This window comes from Solanum lycopersicum, chromosome 4 (assembly GCF_036512215.1).
Source record: "Solanum lycopersicum chromosome 4, SLM_r2.1".
NCBI classification, from domain to species: domain Eukaryota; kingdom Viridiplantae; phylum Streptophyta; class Magnoliopsida; order Solanales; family Solanaceae; genus Solanum; species Solanum lycopersicum.
The window spans coordinates 12,679,463-12,705,963 of record NC_090803.1 but is presented as its reverse complement, the minus strand read 5'-3'; the positions used below and the strand labels follow the sequence as shown (position 1 = coordinate 12,705,963).

Here is a 26,501-nt window from a genome sequence, read left to right as displayed (position 1 = left end):
GGGATGTCAACTGTGTTAACTGTATTATATGCCAAAGACTTGAGATGGGAGTACTCACCTGAAGTGTTGGTATCTATAGTGATCTGCACTGTAACTGTCTCTTTTGCATTCATCCATACCACTAGTCCACTTTGAACTTGTATTGTAGCTTTCTTATTTTATCCTATTGCACTTGTACTACTTTTTATTTTCCAATAGTTACAATCTAATTATTCTTGTAATTAAAATCCTCTATTCTACTAATTAAGTGTATACCTGCTACATATGTATGGTGGTGCTGTTACTGCTTAACATTGTTCTCCATTGTTCACTAATTACTATAATTTGGATCCATCAATCTCAGATCCTTTTATGCTTTTTTAGTATTTGTAGTTTTTTAAGTTGTCTTTCTTTCAGCTTTTGTCCACGCTAACTCGTAAGAACAGAAACAAGTAAGTAAAGGAGAACAAACTAATGCAACAACTACTTCTAATTAGTATTAAAGAGAAAAATGTGACATGTTACTCAATTGTTTGCAATATATAAGCAAGGGAATGAATAAAGATACTTGAATAAATCATTTTTTTAATAATGTTGGACAAATCTTGCACCTGTGTCATTACCATCATCCACCTAGCAATGGACAGTCGATTATATGGACGTTGGCATTGTGGTTGTAGATTCCTTGAGGTATCGATGCCAAAACAGGACAATCCTCTATATACAGTCTCTGAAGTGAGGAGCAATTCGGCAGCCACTCTGGAAGCTCCACCAGGTAGGGACAATCGGCGATTCTAAAGTACTTCAATGTTGTAGGAGCGGTATCTTTGAGTTCCAATGGTAGAGTCACCAACTTAGGAAGCCCCATTAGAAGCAAGGATTGAAGACTTGTTAGGCCTGACATTCCTTCTCTATCAATCAAATCAAGTTCTTCACAGTTCCAGATCCATAGCTTTTCAAGTGAAGTAAGATATCTAATACTTCTTGGAAGAGAACATAAACTTGGCATTCGTAGATACGCAACAACCGAAGTTCAGTAAAATGCTGCACCAGTTCTGGCTGCAATTTTGGGAAACAACATTCGAAAAGAAGCAAAAATTGAAGAGAAGTGAAAGAATGTTGATTCTTGATCCCTGCTAATATCTGATGTGTGGTCAAATACAAGGTCTTCAGGCTGATTAACTTTCTAAAGTCTCTTGGCAACTCCTTAAGCTGTTCACAGTTAATGAGGTTAAGGGTGTGCAAATTTACTAATTTGCTCATAGACCTTGGAATAAACTTGATATTACCACTGTCACTAAGGTTAAGGTATCTTAATTCATTCAAGTTACCTATCGAAGTTGGCAACTCCTCAAGATCTAGATTGTTCAAGACTAACATCCGAAGGCATTTGAAATTTGACAACATTGTCTTGACAAAAAACTTGTTTACAGGTCCAATATTAAACGAATAAAAAAAAAGACCTCACCTTATGCAAAGGAAGCAAAAATCTGGGGAAGTATTTCCTAGACATATCTTCTGCATGGAAGAATAAGTGGCGAACTCTCTCAGAAACCACGAAAGCATTGGGTTTCACATTTAAGCACTCTGCACCTGATACTGACTGTGCAAGATCATGCACAAGATTGTGTATCTTACAAGCCAATATTTCTCCATCAAAAGCTGCTTGTATCACATCTAGGAAGCAAAACCTTGATAGCAACTCATCAAAGTACTGATTACCGATATCTTCCAACTTCCTGTTTCTGTTTGAACTCTGGATAAATCCTTGAGCCCAGCGATTGATAAAATCCTCCCACGGAATTTCTTGACCTTTGGGTAACATGGGGCAATAGGCAAAGCACTGTCTTAGATGTGATGGCATCTGTTCATAGCTCAACCTCAATATTGGTAAGATGTCAGATTTATTCTGTTCGATTTCCCATATCTCATCGTCTCTTATCTGCAACCATTCGTTCTTGTCTGTTTTCATGTACAACAACCTTCCCAAGGTTTTCACAGCCAAAGGCACTCCTCCACACTTTTTCACAATTTCTTTTCCTATTTCTACTAGATTAGGAAACAAATTGTCCTGCCCTCCAAATGCACATTTCAAAAATAAGATAAGCAGTCATCATTACCAAGGCCTCTCAAATAATAAGGCGGAACTGTTCCAGTAATCAAAGCAACCATCTTACTACGTGTAGTGACAACAATTTTACTACCTCTGGAACAATTCATCGGCAACTCCCTCATATCTATCCACTTGTGTTGATCTTCATTCCACACATCATCCAGCACAAGTAAATACCTTTTCTGTTGCAAAACCTCTCCCAAACAACCTTGTAATTGGTCCATATCTAGGTGGTCAAAACTCTCTCCTGTTCCGGACCTCACAATTTTCTCAATTACCTTGCTCAGACTAAAATCTTCAGAAATACTAACCCACAATCTAAGGTTGAAATTCTGAACAACCCTATTATTGTTATAAACCAACTTAACAAGTGTGGTTTTTCCAAGCCCTCTAAGTCCAACAATAGGAATCACAAAAATATTTTCCTCATCATGAGAATCTATCAGCTGTTATACAATGTTTTCTTGATCATCATCTCTACCAATGATATCTGATGCCCTCACAAAGGAGTGTGTTTGTTCTCTACTCGTATTCTCAGCTGGAGTTACATAAGTATGTTCCGTGAAGTGGAAATTTCTCCAATCATCTGCAATCTCATTCAGCAGCTCCTTGATTTCTTTTACTTTTCTGCCAATCTTGAATCGATATATAATTGGATTTGAACCTGAAAAGAACTTCCTTACCTTCTTCCTAAAGCTTTACTCGAAATGCATTCGCAGCAACAGTTGTGTTGATAAATCATCCATCAAATCATCGACATCATAAACAACATCTCTGAGCTTTTCCAGCCAATCTCTCACTTCATGGTTCTTCGCCTGCTGCTCGTTTGCATCTAGAAGTACAACTTTGATGGTGGATAGAGTACTTTGGAGTTTCCTTAGCTCTGTCTTAACATTCCAAGCTAGACTGATCTCATATATAGCAATTGAAGAAACTTTAGCCAAAACACGTTCAATGATATTGAACAAGAAAGATTTCGCCAAAACACGTTCAAGGATCTACATTCTCCAAGTCAACACCTCTTTGAAAAGTCATGCATGTTTTGATAAAAGGATTGTGAACCACAAACAACTAATAGAGACAACATTTTAAGACTATTGTCTTTACTTTTGCAACTGTATAATTTCCGGTAATAAGTAAAAAGTAAATCCTGATTAATGATGGGAGACTATTTATCTTGGTTGGGAGATCAGAGCATTCTCGTAGGTGGACTATAGGTTAATCTTAGTTTCGAGCCAGTGAGGACTATAATTCAACTTAAGGAAAATATGTGATAGGAAACAAAGGGTTGACTCTGAAATTTTGATAAGAAGTGGTGCCGTCCACTCTTGCAAATTAAATAGTTTCATGTGTCATATGCAGAGTTTAAGTTATGTACACCGTCCGCCAGTTTAAGGAATTTTTACACCTATAAATTATGAGTTTTAGTAGAATTCAGGTCATCAATTTATATATATATATGATATATATATATACATATATATATATATATATATATATATATGTATGTATATATATATATATTCTGATAGTCTTGGAAGAATAAATAATGTAATCAAAACAGGTAGGTCCACCAGCTCTGAAGAAAAAAACTATCTAAATGTCTGGTACCTATCATTTGTACTCATTATTGGACATACCTATTTTCATTTTTTCTTTTTGCTCCATATAGTAGTGTCCTCCTTCACGAGATAGTGTAAGGTCTGCGTACACTCTACCCTCCCAGACCCCACTTTGTGGGATTTCACTGGGTATTATGTTGTTGTTGCTCCTGAGTAGTGTCACACCAGTATGATTCTGGTTAAACGGGGCATTCCTCAGCTGGGAGACTAATGACCTAAGGCTAACATAGCGAGTCAGAATTCAAGATTACTCTTTAGAGAACTCCTCTTCTGATGACATTTGAACTATGTTTCCCTACTGAAAAGTCTAAAATAGATAATGTTAAGGTTGTTGCCAATTTCATTAGACTAACTGTTGATGCAATAACTCAATACGCCTCTCTGGTGCTTTTTCCTTTAATTGTTTTAAGTAGTATAGCAACTGGATTTTGCCAGGTGATCCTTTAAATTGACTCAAATCAGATGTCCCTAAGGATCGTGGATCGCTTAGTAATGAGGTTCCTAAATCATCAGGTTTCGCAAAGATGTAGCTTTAACATGTACCCCTATTGGCATTGCAATCTTAGATCAAGCAATGCAAGACCAGATGGAATGATAAGGACTGCAGACACAAGCAGAATAAAACGCGCATCTATTGCAAAGAATGAGTGGTTTATTTAAGCTTCCAACAGAATCAGACTGTCAATTTTACTCAAATAACATGGAATCATTTTCAGTTTTAGTTATTAATCTGTCATCCCATTCTCCGTCTCCCCCTTGGAGCTTGATGGATATTGTGTGTGCTATGTATATTCATTGAACACAGCTATCGATTGCATTATTTAAGCTTACCATTGTTGGATCTTGAGTTGAATTTTATCTAACCTGTATGAAACCAGAGGGAGCAGTTAATTCAATGATCATAGAGTTTTCTATGCATAGACTGATATCTTCAGGACTTTTTTGACATACAGTCGTTAAGTTATGATATACAAGGTAAACTGGTTTAAGATTGGATGTATCCCTCTTTGATTGCAGGTTCTGTCACCTATGACAACCATATACACTATACACAGATTCTCATACTAGAGCCACATAACCTGACTAGCTCATTTAGATTTAGACTGAAAAATGGTGTCTCACAGTTTTTTATGGCCGTGGTGTCCAAACCAGTTTTTCACAGGATATCTGTCACCTAACAGATACAAGGTAATGGCAGATCACAGTTCCAAACTAACACAATCATAGGAATGGGGAATTATACAGACTTCTCTATATTCTAGAAGGAATTTTATTGTCTTACATCTCTGACAACTGGTGAAGTGACAGCCCTACACTAACATATATACTAAACTAAAGTAAATCTAGACAAGACACCTTACATGAGATCAGTTCCAAAAGTATACAGTGATCACCTTAATCAATCCAACAAAGATCAAATGATATGATTAGCCAACTTCATTGCAAAGACAGATAAGATAAAACAGACAAGTGACCCTTAAGAGTTATGTTCAGCTGTTCCAACATTCTCCTAAAGTATTACCAATGACAAAATTGGAAGAGAAGGAATTAAGTAGGAGGAATTTTCTTACCGAATCCATCTCACATGCAGACCACTTTTATAGAATTACTAGATTTAGGATAAAAAATATTTGCAAACTTAACTTCATTGTTTGGCCAAAATAAACTTGTGAGCCTTCTTAGCGCAAAGTAGACAATAATGAGCCTAGCCAATTTAGTTACTCAAGGCTGCACTCTAGTTGCAGCGCAACCAGAATGCTGCCAACAAGTATCAGAGACCAAAAAAAGGCAGCCTAGTGCAGTAAGCTTCTGCTATGTGCAGGGTACGAGGATGGTTAGACCACAAGGGTCAATTGAACGCATCCTTACCCTGCATTTCTGTAAGAGGTTGTTTCCATGGCTCGAACCTGTGAGACTGCAATAACTAATTTAGAAAACTAGTAAGAGGTCAACCTGAATGCAGCTGCAAATAAATCTGGGTTGTGTTTATTAAGATGTGAAAACTGAATGTACTATGGTATTCCAGAAAAAATGCCCCGTCAAAATGAGGAAAATGACGTCCAACACTTAAATGTGAAAGACGTTTTCCTTTTTATAAATATTACCACACTAAATCAATCTCATTTCTTCTGATCAATACATAGACATCACTATTGACACTTAACACCCAAAACTATCACCAAAAAAATTATCTTTATAACGTATCCTACACCTTATACAATTAGAATATCCCATGTACTTTGTTATCCAATCAAACACGGAATAGTACTCAATCTTCTAAGAGAGCATGGAAAACATTTTCCTCCGTATGAGACGCATACCAAAATCTCAAATTGCAATATGTAACATAGCCATTCAATGCACCACCACAGCAGGATTCTGGCTGCATTTTACATACACAATGCAGGTGCAGCTTCCACAAATCAATTATCTAAGCGGAAATCATATATAATCTATTTAGCCCAGAAATCATCAAGAACTGAATCATTTTGCTGCCAAAACAGAAATATTTGCAGATAAAGTACTAAAGACATTGCTATTTGAAGCTTCAGCTCTATCAAACCACTGTAAACAATATTTATCCATAAATTTACAAAATATGTAAGAAGCAAGCAACAATTCACAAACAAAGGAGAAGATGATGTTTCTGTACAGTATAACTCAACCAACATGAAAAGGACCAATATCACCAGTTCGAAAAGAGGCAGCAACCTCATCTGCAATAGTCAAGCAAGCGACTACCCAACCACTCAATGCCATCCACACCATCTTAGCAATCCATAGTGTTGTACTCCATGGAACCGCCATTGTCCAAGATTCAGCAAACCCAAAAAAGCAATCACCTTTCTACACCAAAACCATTCATAGAAAACCCCAAATCCTCACTTCATCAAATAAATTTAACCCAAAAAGCAATCACATTTCCACACCAAATCTATTCATACAAAACCCCAAATCCTCAGTTCATACCCAAAAAAGCAATCACCTTTCTACACCAAAACCATTTATAAAAATCCCCTAATACTCACTTCATCAAATAAATTTGACCCAAAAAGCAATCACCTTTCCACACCAAATACATGTAGAAAACCCTAAATCTTCAGTTCATACCCAAAAGGGATCCAAGATTTGTCTTTGACCAACCACCATACTTTCAAAACAGATTTCTGCTTCAACAGCTGCAAAGAGACTCATACATAAAGACAAAAAGTGGGAATCAAGATCCTGTGAAAATCCTTTGATTTCAAAAAAGGGGTATCATATTTTTCACTGACTTACCATTTAAAGATTGATATTTTTTGTTTGTACAATAAATAGTGGAAATGATATGGATTTGTTAACCATTTGTAAGTTTCTTGCTGTCGGTAGAAGACAAGTGCCTGTGGACCTAAACAGTTAAATTTCCAATCTACCCCCTCTATTTCTAACACATACACATTAGAGTACATGAATTTTCGAGTTCGGACCTTATTTGAGCCACAAAAAGATAAATTTGATTAAAATAAGTTATAAAGTAATTAACATAGGCTTAGTATAATTTTTTTCTTTTGTTTTATTCAAAAATATAAACGGTAGATGTTAGTGTGTTAAGTCTATATTTAACATGAAACATAATATTTTTTTGGAAAAATTACGCAACAAAATAAATTTATACTATTTTGATAAAATCAACTTTTCTTATAAAGTTCACGATTTCGGTAAAGTCCACTTTTCTTCTTACAGTTTATAAAGTGTAAGAAAAATTGTAATTACCGTTTGAGAAGTATCATTACACTAATAGTAAAAATATGATTTAAAGAAAATTTTATTCTAAAAATAAATTAAAAACGCCATGCGGTACGTTTTTACACTTTGGACTTACATGTTTATGCTCAGGGCTTATGCCTCAAATTTTAGGACTTACGCCTTATGGATCTACGTCTTTCATTTACGCCCCGCTCAAAAAATGTTTTCTAAAACACTGTTGTGACACATCAAATTTTGCATTGCATACAATTAGTTATTTCCCCCAAAACAATAAAACATTATACATCGACGTACCATCCAACTTGACCTGAATTGATATCTATACCTCTAATTTTTAATGTTTATAGAACTTAAATTTGTATAAAGTTGAACAATAGATACACACATCGCAAATTGTCATATAGGATACCATGTAGGATATCTGTGTCTATTTGTTCAATTATATACAAGTTTAAATGTTTACTTATGCACACCAAAAGTCGGAAACATAAATGTCAATTGAGGCAAGTCAAGACATTTTTATATATTATGCCAATACAATAATAGCAAAAATTATACTAGCACAAAAAAGTAAAGGTTGACTGCAGGGTCATAAGAAATCTTGTAAAGCAATACATTTTAGGCTAACAATTACAATTCAAGAGCACATGAATGATAGCATATATAAAGTCTCTTCTACTGCCTGGAATGTACTTTAAAAACATGTCATTTGGTTTAAGCATTGAATCTTTATGTCTCTACAAGTGTATTGATGAGAATGTTGATTACTAGAAAAACATCATTACACATTTTATAATGCTTTCTCAATCGCGTAGGAGTTCCACTCTTAAAGACATGTTGAACGAGTTCATACTTGTTGTAGATTGCGTTCAAGGACTCTGACTGTTCTTTTGCTAGTTGTTCTTCCTTCTTTAATTGACGCTACGTGAAGAGAAGGAACTATTTAGGACAACAATGTATTATAACCATGAAAACAATTTTATGAGCAAATGTTTACCTTGAGCAAAAAAATGGCTTCTTTTGCATGGATCCTAACTATACGTTTCATCTTCGTGGCCACTTCAAAATTAGGATCATTGGATTTCAACCAGTAGTACATTATCGTCTATCAGGTTTTCTTGGGAGATTATCAAACATCTCAACTACAGCAGCACGTGCCCTAACAGGTCTTGGCATGCCTGAGATCACGAAAGGGGAATTTCCTATCTCAGAGATGATTGTTCTTGCTTCATATGCATTCTTCATTACAACTAAAGCAGCTCGTCCCATCCCTTTTAGTTCAAGCTAGGTTAGGATTAACTTGACCAGAATGACATTTCCGAACTGATCAAATGTAGCTTTGGTAACAGATTCCTTAGCCAATTGTGAAAGATTGTCAATATAGACGCTGTGTTTCACTTTATTCTCAAAGGCAGCATACTCTTCAAATACAACTTCCATGAGATGTAGAAAGTAAATTTCCCCAAAATACAAGCAAAACTCACCAACACCTTCAGAAAAAAAACAATTTTCAGGGTTCCATGATGCCACATAAAATCATCCAATTGCAAGTGAAGCAAATTAACCAGCTCAAAACTTAATTAGATTATCATCTCTCAGACTTCCACATCAGTCAAACAACGACACTACTAAACGAAATATCATCTTGACAAACAATTTGCCAACGTGCGGGAGATTATACTATAATGAACAAAATAATGTCAGTATTTCTTCATTAACAGAAAGGGGAAAAAACAGTTCCAACATAGAAGCTCGACTATTAGAACTCACCTTTCCAAAAAAAATTTACTGATAGTACAACAACGAAAATGTACCTAGTGTAATCCCACAATTGGCGTCTAGATCGGCTAGAGTGTACATAGACCTTAACTCACAAAGAAATAGAGACGATTTTTGAGAATTTCTGATATATAGTAATCTTACTAATACTCTGTATTCCCAAAATAACTACTAGCCCACAATGAATCTTCAATCAGCAAAAGAATGTGATTTTTCCAATCAAACCAAATATTCTTAAGCCAACTGTTTTCATTTTTCCTTTAGCTAATGCCATTACAACCTCAAGAAGCATACTGCTCCAATGTAGAAGAGTAGCAAAACTCGGGGAAAAAATCACAGAAGGAGTCTCATCAATTTATGTGGATCAATCAAAATGGTAATACTAACATTTCGGTCTTTCGCTATTTTGTCTATGATCCAACCTAACCTATTTTACAAATATAACGAAATCTTAAAATCAACAATTATTGTAATCACATTGAGAGAAAATCCCCAAAAATTTCAGATTATTGTGGTGATGGTGAAATATCTATTCGATCCGGACAAGAAAACACACAACAAAAGTAAAATCAACCGAATTGTAATCACATTTCGATCAATAAAGAAAAATGTATGAGCATTAAATTGAATGGAAAAGGGCTTTGGGTTTCGCCATTTTACCTTTGGATATAAGAAATTTGCTTCTTCATTACTTGCTACTGTCTATTTGAGCTTCCATCTGAAATTCACAGTGCGCGCTTATCCTCTTAATGTGAATTGAAGAATACATTGTAATTACACCAAAGTCAATTTCCAAGGTAGCTTTCCAAATAGGCCCTTACTATTCTTATACACCCTACCAAGCAAAACCCCTAAGTAGGAATGTAAGCTCATCTTCTATAAATCTTACCACGTAGTGAAAGAATTTGCCACCCGTCTAAGTACCCGTTTGGATTGACTTATTTTAGGTTATTTTAAGCCAAAATAACTTTTAAGCAGTTTTAAAGTGTTTGGGTAAAGTTAAATGTGCGTATAAGCACTTATTTTAAAGCCAAAATAACAAAAATAAGCCAAAAACCATAAATTTAGAAATCTAACTTATGGCTTTTGGCTTATAAGTCATAAGTCAATCCAAACAAGGCCTAACTTTGTTAAATTCATTCTTCCACAGAGACCGCATATTTCTGGGAATAGATGAAGTATATATTTCAAACTAGATGAACAAATACAACCATCAAAGAACTTATTCATGCTACTCAACTTCTATGTTGTTCAGACACTCTAGCATTTGTGTAGGATCAATCACAAGAAAAGAAAAATTTTTGGAGGATCCAACTTTAGTGGCAAGTCTAGACAACATATCTCTAGTACTCTGTAATAATATAAAAAAGAGACACCAATATAGTACTCACACCAATACAAGGAATACAAATACTATTTCCTTGAGCTTCAACTAAAACAATAGGATATAGAATAATAAAACATCACAATTTTTTTTTTGGGAAATATGAAGGATATCATTAGCAAAAAGCATCCAGAAGATGCGAGCATTACAAAGATATTATCAGCTCCCAAGAAGAAAAAAAAGCTATCACAACTATCAATATACATCTATATGATGGAGCTAATAAATTCTACGAAAGATTCAACAGTAATTATAGAGGAGTGACTTACCCTACTAAAAAGACTAATCAAACACCTAGCTTAAGAGAGGAAATGGGAGTTGGGATGCCATCAAAACATCTTGTGCTCACCACAAAATACAAACAGGAACCAAAGACCAGATCTTTTTGATGGACTTCCCTACTTTCCTCCAACACACAAAAGTCTCTCTCAAAGTGCCTGGCATGGCCCAAGTCATACCAAAGAGAAAAGAACATGTTCCAAAGATCTGTGGCAACAGTGCAATAAAGAAACGGATGATTTATAACTTCTGCTTGCATGAGCACATGTAGCATCTGTTGGCTAAACGAAACTTCCTCCTCATAAGATTATCATGTGTCAAGCAATAACCATTAAGACTAACCCAGCTGAAACATATGACTTTTAGTGTCATCTTAGTTCTTCAGATAAGTTTCCAGATCAATAAGTGTCTTCCTTGAACTTAGATGTAAGTAACCTTCTTTGACCAAATAGGAGCTATCCTTGTTACTTCCCTAAGTGAGTCTATCCCTGCTTTGGTTGTAACTGAGCTGGTTTGGATGGAGGCCATGAGGGCCATAAAACATCACAATTATATCGTCTTAAACTTGAACCAAAAATCTTCCATAAATTATAATAGTTGTTTTTCGTCCCTTTTACATACACTGTTGACTTAGATAATCCACTTTCAATTACGAAAACACTAACAACAGCAAGCTAAAGCTTGACCCCACCCAAAATAATGCACACACCTCACATATTACTCTATGTCCCGACTTTCCTTCACCTACATAAAAGCACAAAAGACTTAATAACTTGCAGATGCTGAAACTTAGTCATTAATTCTTTTAAGTTATGAAGCTTGGAAGAAACAATAAAAAGGAATGCTCATTACCCTTGGCCTAACGATCGGGAAATCCAAAGACTGAGCTATATGTTTCACCACCTTATCTTGAAATATTCCTTCTTGCCATTCCTAACTGTAAAGGTAATAAAAAAAATGATGTCTTTACAGCCAAATCTATTAACCTTGAGAATGTCCTTGACCTCATATTTAGTGTCCTAAAATGAATCCACAGAAACTTTCTCAGCTTAGTAGATAAAACAAAGAAAAAGAAAGACAATGAAAAGTGTGACCAAGTGCCTCTCCAATATAACCCTTCAACATTTCAATTTTAGCAGGATCTTTTAAAAAAGTTTGGCATGGGGTGTACGGTAGCCAATTGACACAAACCAGGATAATCTCTAATGTCAAATCCCTATCAAAGTACAAGTTAGAGACAAGTAAAGTCTCTAGTGTAATGGAGGGTTGAATATAAAGAACAATCAGTGAAAAGCAGAAGAGAAGTCAACAAAGGAGTGAAAGACAGAGCATATCAACAAAGGGAAGGAATGAAAAACAGAGCAGATAAGAAGAGAAAAACAGGGAATAGCAACAAATAGAAAGAAAAGATGATACCTCACTCTCACAGACTTGATGGAAGTATCTCTTCCAAAACTCTCTGTCTTTTTTTCCCTGACAAGTAAGGATAGCGGTATACAATTATTTAATTAATTCTTCTATACTCGGGTTGTCATAGCTGTCATCCGATCGAGGAGATAGCGGCTCAGAGTCATTATCTTCCTCATCCACCCATTCTTTCTCATATTCTTCTACATCTTTCTTATACTACATCTTCATCCGAATCTGATTCGTTGTTGCTCTCATCTTCTGATGTTACCAACAATGTTGGTGGTTTCAGCGGCAGCAGCGGTGTGGAGACATGATCACGAATTGACAAAACCCCAAAACTTAACTTTTGGTTTCTCTTACATATATAATACTAGAAAAAGTGTCCGTGCTCCGCACAGTACCCGATGTCACTATCTCTTTCCCGTACTGATGAATTCAAGCAACTTTAACTTCATAATTTTCAACTAATTTAACCAACATTTGACTTCATAATGTTATAGTTGAGACCCTTCTATATAAATATAAAGAGTTGAAACAAAGAAATTTCGGCGAACGTAGAAATGACAAGGATTTGTTAGTAATTAAATTATGAGTAACTCAATTACATATTGATAATTCAAGAGGTTGTTCACTCAACCACTCAGGACGTCAAAGAGTTTTATTTCTATAGTTGAGTTGTAGCTTCTTGTTGTTGATTTGCTCTTCATGATGCAGAAATTTTCACATGCATAGAGAAAACCACCATCAACAAAACAATAGACATTCCTTCATAAACAATGAATCATAGAGAAGCCATAAACAATAATGTAACTCTTAAAATAAGTGTAAGTAAATGACCAACAGAAAGATATGGTTAGACCCATCATAGTGCACCACCAAAAGTTAGTGTTGTGATCATCAAATCTTTTACAGTAGAAATGTTATCAAAGTAAAATGTGAAGATGATGAATGTCTTGTGTCTGTTACCATTCACAAGGTTGAAATACAACAAAAGAAAGGAAAAAACTTCGAACAAAGGCCTATAAATGATTTCTTGAATATCAGTTGTTATGCAACTGGATTGTTGAGATGGTACAAAATTAAAGTCCATACCAACAATATTTGTATAGAATTTGGAAAAATAAGAACAAACATAGTAGTAATAGAATTAGCATGCAGGGGAATCGGGAAAAGTCATATTGTTGTGAATTATTCAGTAATCTTTATCTACTAAACAAATTAGAATAAGGAGCTAAACCACAACACCTTTTGTGCATATAACTTTTGAGTGTATAACTGAAAATGCGCTGAAAAATGAATCTGAAAAAAGAATGTTCGTAACGTTTCGAATATGCCAGTTGTTAACTCTTCACATATGATTGAGCAACAGTTTGTTTCATGTTTCTTTCTTTTATCCCCTAAAATGGAGTAGGGTAATTACATATATATTTTAGTTATTAAATTGGAGTTCTTTCTAGGAAACTAATTTGTGACCAACAGTTAAGGTAAGGGATGACTTAGAGTAGGCAGACTGCTTTGGCAGTAGCAATATTAGTTATGGAGGTTCACTCATTCTTTGTCATAAAGGTCATTAATTTACAGAGTTTCTCAACTATGGAGTTTCTTTAACTCTACTCACCCGGCGGTACTTTTTGAAGCTAGTCACCAGCAACATTATATACTCATGATCGGGTAAAACTAAAGACAATCTAGGACGGGTAGTAAAGTGCCAATTTCAGTACTTCCAAGGTAAAGTGGAGTACACAGTTGGATTATTTTAGACGGTAGATATTTTTGAACTGGTAGATTGGAAATAAGAGAAATCAAGTAGTCATTGTTGAGCTATAAAGAATAGAAATATGTGTTAAGCTACCAAAACAAGGTAATAGATGGCTAATATGACAGGTCCTGAGCTAAGTTGCGTTCACTTTTCACTTTTAGTGTCGAATTCTAAAAAAAATGCCTCTGCTATATTATATTACCAACTAATCCCCTAAGAAAATCATAAATTTATTACCACTATTTCGAAAGATTGAAATTAAATAATATTTGAATCAAATTAGAAGGATATGCCTTTTAGTTTGGGTGCCAATAGTAGCATAGTTGTCTAGTCGTCCTTCCTCTTAGGCTCTTATATATTACAAAATATAGGTGCTTTTCATGTTGTCTTAATAAAAAAAAATGGGGTCTTATGAACTCTCACTATTTCGATGGTACTATGGATGTACAACTACAATATCCTATGAAGAGGTTTTTAACTCTTTGTTTTGTAGAGTAGGGGCCGTGAGTTACCATGCTCTATTTAGAATCGATCATGTTAAGGCCAATTACGATCTAATCATTATTCTAAGGCAAATATCTAACTCAACTAAGCGAAATCCATTACTAAATGCACTCAATCAGTGATGGTTATTCCTTCTTTCTTTCAAACAAATTGTCAAACATAAAGGGTGTGCTTAGTAGGGAGGAAAATGATTTCCTAGAAAATGTTTTCCTGGAAAACAAGTAGATTTTGGATTTGTTTTCTCATGTTTGGTTGGTGAGTTGAAAATATTTTTCGAAAATAATTTTTAGTGTTTGATTTATGAATGAAAAATATTTTTGAGAGACATTTATTATTTTTAGATACTTTATGAAATTGAAAATATTTTTTAAAAATAAAATTATTATTTTTTTGGAGTGGTGGGAGGAGGTAGTGGGTGAGAGGGGGTAGGAGTGAAAAAATAAAAAATTGAAGTTGATAGTATTTTTAAAAAACAAAATTCATTTTTTTGGATGTTGGGGGTGGGTGGGGGGCTAATTTGGGATAGGAGTTTAAAAATAAAAATTTGAAGTTAAAAATATTTAATAAAGCAAAATTAATTTTGTGGGAGGGGGTGGGGTTAGGGCTGGCTGGCTGGTGGGGGGTCAGGAATCGGGTGAAAAAATAAAATTTTAAAATTGAAAATATTTTTAAAAATTGATGTTTTTCCTAAAAAAATGTAATTTGAAATTGGAGGAGAGTTTTGAAAAATGATTGAAGGCAAGTCATTTTCCATGGAAAAAATGAAAAACTCAAAGTGATAATGGAAAATATTGGCAGAACAGATGCTTATATTTTATTTTTGAAACATGTGTATATACATACCTTATAAAACATCAATGATCAAACACATCAAGGCCATCAACTTCATCATATAGCTTGCACTATCTATATCTAGATGTAAACACGGGAAATGGGCAGCTAAAGGGCAAGCAATGCTCTTGTTTCCTATATTTTACTGAAATTGTAATACTATAGAACCATGGAGCAGTTAGCAATCACAATATTCAAGTTAGAACTTGGTGGTAAGCTAAATCTGTAAAAACTTTACAGAGAAATAACATGAGCTTGTTTAAGGTGTTGACACAATGTCCAATGCCCCAAAATATACAAAATTAGAATAACAAACTGTTGGTATGTAGCAAGAATTGATGGGAAATAGAGGGAAGGAGAGAAATTTGAAAAGTTTAGAACTTGAAAGGCTGGGAACTTGAAAGGTTGGGAACTTGAAAAGTCTTCTAATGATTTAATGAAAAAGGCAATAGTCCCTCATCGGTAATGGGAATGAAAATAGGAGAGTTTAAATAAATAAACACTCCTATTAATTGTTAAAAGGGTTGGAAAGAGGGACCCCCCTCGCGCCGTCGTCGTCGTCGCTCGCTCGCTTCGGCTTCGGCTTTCGCTTTGGCAAATGATCGATTGAGAGATAATTTTAAATTTATTTTATTTATTTATTTAATTAATTAAATGGCCAAAAATGATTTTCAATTAATTAGTTGATAACAGAAGTTAACCGAAATGTTTTCAACTTTTTAGTTAACCCGACCCGACTCGGATCCGCGCGCGTGACTTTTTTTAAATTCCGTTATATTTTAAAAAAAAAATTTCCGCCACTATTCTGAAAGGTTGCAACTTTCAGGAACAGTCAATACCATTTGAAAGTTTGCAACCTTTCATTAATGGTCGTGTCAATTTTGAAAGGGTTGCAACCTTTCAGAATATATTCTTCTTGCCTATAAATACCATTTAGTCTTCAGAATATTTTCTAACAAATTTTTTGATCTTCCTTCTTCTTAAAAACACATATTTCTTCGTGTATTTTCCTGCCGTGGATTGATTCGCTGACAGTAGAGCTTTTGGTATCTATACTCTACTGATTAAGATCATTTTACCCTAGGAGGTTACATTCCAAATCAAACCTCAGATACTAGAGGGGAATAATTTCCTTAAGGGGACACTGTGAATTCAGTGGACTTGATTTTCTTCCTAAATTATCAAAAAGAGTATTCCAGATTCTGGTAAGTTTTACAGATTCATTTATTTTTTACAAATAAATTTTTGTTCGTCTTATTTACTGGTTCTAAAAATCTCAGTTACTTTGTGTTTTTGAATGATTTATTACAACCAGTAATTTCGGATTTTCATAACATAGATTGGTAACAATCTTAAGGAAATTATTCAAATCTGTATTTCTGGTGGAGACAAAAATCTTTGTGATTTTATACTCCTTCAAGTCTGCAATTATAATTTATTGCTTATTTATATTGTATCAATTTTGTTTATCTGAAATGAAAAATACTGGTGTTACAGTGGCTGTTGCTGCACCAACACGAACTCTTGTATCACAAGCAGAGAAACCGGGTAAATTCACAGGTGTGAATTTCAAAGGATGGCAGCAACGAGTATTTTTCTGGCTTACCACTCTTGGTCTGCAGAAATTTACAAGTGAAGATACTCGAGTACCTGCTGATGATATGCCAGACATGGAAAAATTTATGATTGTTGAAACATGAAAACAGTCAGACTTCCTATGTAAAGGTTACATTTTGAGTGCTTTAGAGGATGATTTATATAATGTCTATAGTGCAATAACAACTTCAAAAGAGTTGTGGAATGCACTTGAGAAGAAATATAAGACAGAAGATGCATGCTTGAAAAAGTTTGTGGTCGCAAAGTTTTTAGACTATAAAATGGTAGATAGTAAAACTGTTGGATCACAAGTGCAGGAACTTCAACTTATTCTCCATGATCTGATTGCTGAAGATATGGTAGTAAATGAAGCTTTTCAAGTGGATGCAATGATCGAGAAGTTGCCTCCTTCGTGGAATTATTTCAAGAATTATCTAAAGCACAAGCGTAAAGAAATGAAGCTTGAAGATCTTGTGATTCGTCTCAAGATTGAGGAAGATAACAGAAATGCCAAAAAGAAGTCGCGTAAGAGTTCAACAATCATTGGAGTTAATATTGTTGAAGAAGCTCCTACCAAAGACAAAAAGAGAAAGAAGTCCAACGGGCAGAAGTCAGAACAGGCAAAGAAGAAATTCAAAGGCAACTGTTATAATTGTGGCAAGGCTGGTCATAGATCTTTTGATTGTCATGCTCCAAGAAAGGACAAAAACAAAGGCAAAGGCAAAGTCAAGCAAACATCGTGAAAAAGATGGAAGATGTAGATGACTTGTGTGCAATGATATCAGAGTGTAACTTAGTTGGAAATCCCAAGAAGTGTTTTCTCGACTCAAGTGCTACTAGACATATTTGCTCTGCAAAAGAAGCCTTTGCAACATACACTCTTGCTGAGTACGATGAAGATTTATTCATGGGAAACACAGCAACACAAGGATTGCAGGAACTAGGAAAGTAATATTGAAAATGACATCCGGCAAAGTGTTGACTTTAAAAAATGTTCTGCATGTCCCTACTATTAGGAAGAATTTAGTTTCTGCTATACTACTCGTTAAGAACGGGTTTAAGTGTGTCCTAGTTAGTGATAAAGCTGTAATAAGTAAGAATGAAATGTTTATAGGAAAGGGCTACCTCAATGAGGGTCTTTTCAAACTAAATGTAATTGTTATTGACAGTATTAATAAAAATTCTGCTTCTGTTTACTTATTGGAGTTAAGTTATTTATGGCATGCCCGTTTGGGACATGTAAATTACAAAGCCTTGCGAAAATTGGTTAATCTAGAAGTATTGCCTGATTTTAAATGCGATAAGTCGAAATGTAAAATTTGTGTGAAAAGTAAGTTTGTTAAACATCCTTACAAGTCTGTTGAAAGAAATTCTAAAACAGTAGACTTAATTCACACAGATATATGCGATATGAAGTCAATACCATCTCGTGGTGGGAAAAAGTATTTTATAACTTTTATTGATGACTGCACTCGATTTTGTTATGTATGTTTTCTTAATAGTAAGGATGAAATAATTGATGCATTTAAGCAATACAAAAATGAAGTAGAAAATCAATTGAATCTAAAGATAAAAATGATTCGGAGTGATAGGGGTGGAGAATATGAATCTCCTTTTGCAGAGATATGTTTGGAATATGGTATTATTCATTAAACTACTGCACCTTATACGCCACAGTCAAATGGTTCGGCAGTTTGGAAGAACAGAACATTAAAGGAAATGATAAATGCCTTAATGATCAATTCTGGTTCACCGCGAAATCTTTGGGGGGAAGCCATCCTTACATCTAATAAAATACTCAATAGAGCACCCCATCGAAAAACACAATCAATTCCATATGATTTGTGGAAAGGAAGAAAACCTAACTTGAAATATCTCAAAGTGTGGGGGTGTTTAGCCAAAGTAGAGGTTCCATTACCTAAGAGGGTTAAAATTGGACCCGAAACAATAGATTGTGTCTTTATTGGGTATGTTGTGAATAGTAAAGCATGTCGATTTTTGGTTCACAAATCTGATAATCCTGAGATTCATGTTAATACGATAATTGAATCAGATAATGCAGAGTTTTTTGAAAACATTTATCCGTATAAAACCGAAAGTGAATCAACAAGTGAAAGACCTAAATGACCACGAGAAGAATCAATGGAAAATATTCTAACTAGTGAGGAACCTAGGCGAAGTACTCGACAACGAAAATCTGTTTCTTTCGGACCATATTTTGTAGCACTATTGCTTGAAAATGAGCCTCAAACATTTAAAGCAGCTATGTCTTCGTCAGAGTCAACTAATTGGAAAGAAGCAGTCAATAGTGAGAGTGAATCAATTTTAAGCAATCACACTTGGAAATTGACTTATCTTCCTCCAGGAAATAAACCTTTAGGATCAAAATGGATCTTTAAAAGGAAAATAAAACCTGATGGGACTATTGACAAATATAAGGCTAGACTGGTAGTCAAAGGGTACAGACAAAAGGAAGGTGTGGACTACTTTGACACATACTCTCCAATAACAAGGATAACATCAATTAGGATGTTAATAGCACTAGCAGCAGTGCATGATCTTAAAATCCACCAAATGGATGTAAAGACAACCTTCTTAAATGGAGAGTTAGAGGAAGAAATTTACATGGAACAACCTGAAGGGTTTATAGTTCCTGGTAAAGAAAAGAAAGTGTGCAGACTTGTGAAGTCACTTTATGGACTCAAGCAAGCACCCAAACAATGGCATGCTAAATTTGATCAAATAATGTTGGCAAATGGATTCAAGATTAACGAATGTGATAAATGTGTTTACATTAAAAACGTTATGAATCATGAAGTCATTGTTTGTTTGTATGTTGATGACATGTTAATAATGAGTAAATAAATTGATGATATAAATGCTACTAAGCGCATGTTGTCCAGCAAATTCGATATGAAAGACTTAGGAGTTGCTGATTTGATCTTAGGGGTCAGGATTATCAAAACTCCCCAGGGACTAGCATTATCTCAATCTCATTATATTGAAAAAGTATTGGATAAGTTCAATTACTTGAATTTTAATGTATTCAAAACTCCAATTGATTTAAGTTGTACATTTAAAAAGAATGAAGGTCAAAGTGACTCTCAATTGGAATATGCCAGAGTGTTGGGAAGTTTGATGTATATTATGAATTGCACGCGACCAGATATAGCATGTGTTATTAGTAAAATGAGTCGGTACACTAGTAATCCGAATTAAACTCACTGGATGGCTATGAAACGTGTGTTGGGTTATCTAAAATGGACACAACATTATGCTTTGCATTTTAATAAATATCCTGCAGTGATTGAAGGATATAGTGATGCAAATTGGATCACCGGGTCAAATGATATAAAATCCACGAGTGGTTATGTATTCATACTTGGTGGAGGAGCTGTCTCTTGGAAATCTTCCAAACAGACATGTAAAGTCAAGTGATAATGTGTCAGATCCACTAACGAAAGGCCTAGTGAGAGAGGCAGTTGAAAGATCATCTAATGACGGTAACTCTATCTAGCAGACTGGAGATCCCAAGAGCTAGATTCAAGGAGAAAAACAAAGTTGTGGCTGACGGTTCGACATTGTCAATTAACTCAATTCATTCTCATGATGAAGATAATGTTCAGAAAAAGGTTAAGACTTTAAGGCTTGTTAATAAGGTAATAAAGCTTTAAGTTTTTAATGATTTGCTAAGTTTGGTAGATTTGACCAAATAGTGTATCTACGAGATGACACGGTTAGAAATCACCTATGTGAGTGTGAAGTGAAAGCCGCTTCAAAGAGAATTTTATGTCAAAAGCCTATTCTCTATACACTCATGAAACCAGGAGGTGTTCATGGCTGAAACGAACACAACCGCAAGAATCATAAACAGTAAAGGGTTAATTATGTGACATATGGTTGTCTAGGTATACACCAAAGTTTGACGGTTCAAAGATATTACATCTACCGATTAACTGAGTATATCCGACATATGTTCACTACGGAAAGTTCAAAGGGAAACCTACTTATCCAGATGCAATTAATCCTTGCTTGTAAAGTACACAATTGTCCGTGCATTCCTATGTTATAACTATTTCCCATCAATGTGAGGGGATTGTTGGGTATGTAGCAAGAATTGATGGGAAATAGAGGGAATGAGAGGAATTTGAAAAGTTTAGAACTTGAAAGGTTGGGAACTTGAAAAGTCCTCTAATGCTTTAATGAAAAAGGCAATAGTCCCTCATCGGTAATGGAAATGAAAATAGGAGAGTTTAAATAAATAAACACTCCTTTTAATTGTTAAAAGGGTTGGAAAGAGGGACCCCCCTCGTGCCGTCGTCGTCGTCGCTCACTCGCTTCGGCTTCGGCTTTGTCTTTGGCTTTAGCTTTGGCAAATGATCGATCGAGAGATAATTTTTTGGACAAATTTATTTTAATTAGTTATTTAATTAATTAAATGGCAAAAATTATTTTCAATTAATTAGTTGATAACAGAAGTTAACCGAAATGTTTTCAAATTTTTAGCTAACCCGACCTGACTCGGATCTGCGCGCGTGACCCGTTTTAAATTCCGTTATATTTTTTTTAAAAAAATTTCCGCCACTGTTCTGAAAGGTTGCAACTTTTAGGAACAGTCAATACCATTTGAAAGTTTGCAACCTTTCATTAATGGTCGTGTCAATTTTGAAAGGGTTGCAACATTTCAGAATATATTATTCTTTCCTATAAATACCATTCAGTCTTCAGAATATTTTCTAACGAATTTTCTGATCTTCCTTCTTCTTAAAAACACATATTTCTTCGTGTACTTTCCTGTTTTGGATTGATTCGCTGACAGTAGAGTGTTTGGTATCTATACTCTACTGATTAAGATCATTTTACCCTGGGAGGTTACATTCCAAATCAAACCTCGGATACTAGAGGGGAATAATTTCCTTAAGGGGACACTGTGAATTCAGTGGACTTGATTTTCTTCCTAAATTATCAAAAAGAGTATTCCAGATTCTGGTAAGTTTTACAGATTCAATTATTTTTTACAAATAAATTTCTGTTCATCTTATTTACTGGTTCTAAAAATCTCAGTTACTTCGTGTTTCTGAATGATTTATTACAACCAGTAATTTCGAATTTTCATAACACAGATTGGCAACACAATCAAATGTGGAAAGGAAGAGATCCCCAAAGGAGGACAAATATATCGCAGGGAAAAACTCACCAGCAACACGTAGATTCCACCACAACAGAAGAAACATAAGCAAATTCATAATAATATTTTTGCAGGTGTTTTTCATGGAGTATAAAGGTAACACTTATAGAAAGATTTGAGATGCACTTTTTCCATGGACGTTGAAACACAAGGAAGATACATATATGTGTTAATAAGATGGAAATGGCAACCGACGTCGCTTCCCAACTAGAAGACATGTATGGTTTTTTAGTGATTTACGTAAATAGCCCTTAAGCCACGTGGCAATTTTTTATTGTTTTGGTCGGACGAAGAACCACCACTTATTAAGTATACAAATAAGGTTTCTGACAATACTTTTCCCACTCCAATTTTACTTTAGCACATCTCTAATTCAATCCACTATTTTAATCTTTAAATATAAATTTTTTATTTTTTTTAGATAACCAATTTTAATCTAAAAAGAAATCTTTTTCTCTATTCCATTATATTATTATTTCTATTTCATTCTTATTTTCTTATTTCAAAGTATAAACCCTTTATTTTTTCAAATAATCACTTCATTTAATTTTTAATGTGACATAAACTTATATTTTATTCTAAATTTTTAAATAACATAAATTGCAAGAATACATAAATTAGGAGACAAATTCAAATCAAGTGACATACAATTACGTAAACACTAAATTTTTAAAATCATTACGTTGTTCCCATAAATTCTCTATTAATACATTACGGAGTTTAAAATGAGGATTTTATCTTTAATTCTTTTATGTCTAGCTAAAAATTATTCAAATCAGAGATTTTCATCTACCACGATTTCGATAGTAGGAGTTGAAGCCTCTACGACATCTTGAATTGGTGCATTGAGATCAATTTCATCTTCAATTATAATGTTTATAATACATGTAGTCAATATATCATGTAGCAAACCCTTTCTCCAAAAACGTGATAGTCGGCCTGAAATAATTGCAAAACTCCGAATGCACGTTCAATATTTTTTCGGCATGATTCTTATTTTATCGCAAAATATTTCTTCTTTTGGGAATGAGGATCACGAATAGTTTGAAGTATTGTAGACCATTTAGGATATATACCATCTGCTAAGTAATAACTCATGTTGTATTCTTTACCTTGAATAAAATAGTGGGCGGGAGACGCATACTTCTAGCAAGATAGGAAAATACACGTGATGTCTCTAAAATATTGGTATCGTTGTTGGCGCCAGACAAACCAAAATAAGCACGTCGAAAGGCTATATAGATGTATCAAAGTCAAGAAATCTCGAGATGAAACTAAATTTTAATAAAAACCTTAGAAACTATTAGTGATCCAAATGTTCGTGATTAATTGTAACGAGAACAACAATGAATACTTGAAAAAAGAAATCGACAGTCACAACCGCAATCACAACTACAATCGCAACAATTTTCGAAATCATATCTTAAGTTTTTTCCGAATAGTGCTAGAGTTGGAAATGAAATTACTAAATTATTGCTGTAATTAATTATTTATTATGTTATGTATTGTGTTTTATCTTGTATTTAAATCATTATGTTATGTATTGTATTGTTTTCTTTTATTTAAATTATTATATCATGTATTGTATTTTTAATTAAATTTTCATCTTGTCATTTTAATTTTGTGTATTCTTTATAATTAAAATTAATAATAAAATAACATTTTACTATTGATGAAAATATGAAAAAATACAATTAATTTGAAATTAAAGTAGTATATAATAAAAGATTTTTTTTAAAAATATTATATTACATTTAAAAAAGAATTATGAATATTAGATATTTAATTAATGAAATTATATGTAATCCTTCCAATTCCAAAGCAAAAAAAAATTTGAAATTATATGTAAAATAGTATGTTAGTTAGAAAGTAATAGAAATAATAATAAAATTATGGAAAAGTGAAATAGAGAGTGTGAATAGTAGTTTTCCAAATTTGAAGAACTACTATTCACCTCTCTATAAATAGAGAATAGAGGGTGATTTGGAGGTGGGTTGGAGACGGCATTCTCTATTTTACTCTCCAAATATAGAAAATAGAGAGTAAAATAGAGGTGGGTAGGAGATGGTCTTAGACTGGAGGATGTTAGCTCGTGCTAGCACGAGCCCTATTGTAGATGATTGAAGATGATTTGTTTTGTCAAATAATATTTCTATATGATGTTACTGAGGAGACATGGTTCAGACATCCACACATTCTTCCACATATTCTTGTACATCTTCTTCCGATTCTTCTACATCCGAATCTGATTCATCCATATTTTCTAAATTTGATTCGTTGCTGCTCTCATCTTCTGATGTTATCGATGGTTGTGGTGGTGGCAGCAGCGGTGGCGGTGGAGACATGACCATGAATTGACAAAACCCCAAAACTTAACTTTTGGTTTCTTTTACCTAATATAATAAATAAGGTTTTTGACAATACTTTTCCCATTCCAACTTTACTTCAGCACATCTCCAACTCAATTCTCTATTTTACTTAGAGCTGTCAATATGAGCTTGCCCATTTCATCCGGGCTCACATATACAGGCTCCGACATTTTACTAGTCAGTCTGGATTAATCCATTTTTTGTGTGGCCAAAAAACAATCGGTCCAACTCATAAGTACGGGGGTACATGCTTGCCGGATCAACTCACTTTTAAAAAAATTATATTATTTTTAAAAGTATTAAATTAAATTATAAATTATAATTTAAAAATATTATCATAAATAAAGACAAAATAAATATTACATGATGTTAATGCTACTATTTTTTAATCAAGTCCACAAATAAAAGTACTTTTATAATATTTATTAAGCTTTTTTTCAAGTAATAGTATAAATATCTAAATAGAAATATAACCTAATTGTTTTGAGTTTGGACTCTCTTTAATTTTAAATTTTAATATCATATTATATTTTTAAATTAATTTTTATTGGCTCACGGGCCGACCCTACCGATATTTCTCAAGTCCCATAAATCAGCAGGCTTATTCAGGCGGAGCTAAAAAACTCTTTTCTCTAATGGACTCCAATTATCGTAGCGGAAAAGGGCCTAAAATACCCTTAAAGTATTGAAAATGGTACAAAATTACCCTTCATCCACCTATTGGCTCCAAAATACCCTTCCCACCCACCTATTGGCTCCAAAATACCCTTGTCATCCGCCTTTGGGTTCAAAATTGATCACTTATTTAACGATTTTAGATTTAAACTATTTATATATTTTTTAAATACGTGGCACTCAACTATTTGTTATAATTTAACTTATTAGTATAATTTATAAATCAATCCACTACCCACTTATTACTAATTAAACCCCACAAAATTAATAAAATCGTCACATTACTAATGCAACAATAGAAAAATTACTGTCAATGAGTGTTTTTAAAAATTTGAGGTGAAAATATCTATAGAAGTAAATTATCATACATTCAAGTGTGTAAATAAAAATTACTGATAAACTTAAAAGTCTGACTATGTTCATCTTAATTATTCTTTCATCTCAATTATGTGATGTTACTTCATAGATAACTTTTTTTAAGGTTTTAAAATAAATCGTAAATATTTTTAAAATTATATTTAAAAAAGGTGCATGAAGTAATTCGGGATGTACTACTTCTTAACCTTTAATCATAAATTTCGAATTCAAACTTGGAAGAGAATCCTATTAAAAGTATCCTCATAAATAAGCGGGTCAACTTAAATGTAATTGAGGCTTCGATTCGGACTCGAATAATTTTGGATGTCATCTTCATGAATCTATAATTTTATCATATTTTAGTTGTGTTTATGACGATTTTGATACTATAATTGGTTTATTAATTCAGTGGAGTTTAGTTAGTAATGAGTGGGTAGTGGTTGGATTGAAAATTATATTAATAAATTAAATTATAACCAATAGTTGAGCGCCAAGTATTTTAAAAAATATTTAAACAATTTAATTTTAAAACCGTTAAATAAGTGGTCAATTTCGAACCTGAAGGTGGATGACAAGGGTATTTTGAAGCCAATAAGTGGATGAGAAGAGCATTTTGGAGCTAATAGGTGGATGAATAGTATTTTGTACCATTTTCAATACTTCGAGGGTATTTTAGGCTCTTTTCCGTTATCATAGTCCAGCCCTATTAAATCCCAGGTTATGCCAGGTCGGCCCAACAGGCCTAACTCATATTGCTGACTCTAATTTTACTCTTCAAATATAAAATTTTCTATTTTTTCAGATAATCAATTCCGATCCAATTCTCTATTTTACTCTCTAAAAATAAATCTTTTTCTCTCTCCTCAATATTATATTATTATTTCTATTTCAGTCTTGTTTTCTTATTTC

The 26,501-nt window shown here is 33.8% G+C and overlaps 1 protein-coding gene, 1 long non-coding RNA gene and 1 pseudogene across 2 annotated transcripts; all 3 read right to left on the bottom strand.

Annotated features, from left to right (window-relative positions):
• Window positions 1-451: 451 nt before the first annotated feature.
• On the bottom strand, window positions 452-6,103 carry LOC138347959 (putative disease resistance protein RGA1; annotated as a pseudogene).
• A 148-nt stretch (window positions 6,104-6,251) lies between these two features.
• Window positions 6,252-7,047, bottom strand: LOC101257853 (uncharacterized). The gene has a single exon (XM_004237290.5). It carries the CDS (start codon window positions 6,520-6,522, stop codon window positions 6,376-6,378), a length of 147 nt encoding a protein of 48 aa, XP_004237338.1. The 5' UTR covers window positions 6,523-7,047; the 3' UTR covers window positions 6,252-6,375.
• Window positions 7,048-8,043: 996 nt separating this feature from the next.
• On the bottom strand, window positions 8,044-10,000 carry LOC104646894 (uncharacterized). Its single transcript, XR_741048.4, has 3 exons — window positions 9,901-10,000; window positions 8,459-8,951; window positions 8,044-8,382 (listed from the first exon to the last, which is right to left on the bottom strand). It is a non-coding gene; the product is annotated as an uncharacterized lncRNA (long non-coding RNA).
• Window positions 10,001-26,501: the final 16,501 nt, after the last annotated feature.

Coding starts and splice junctions, on each gene's coding strand:
- LOC101257853 (XM_004237290.5), bottom strand. CDS start 6,522: ATGGCGGTTCCATGGAGTACAACACTATGGATTGCTAAGATGGTGTGG.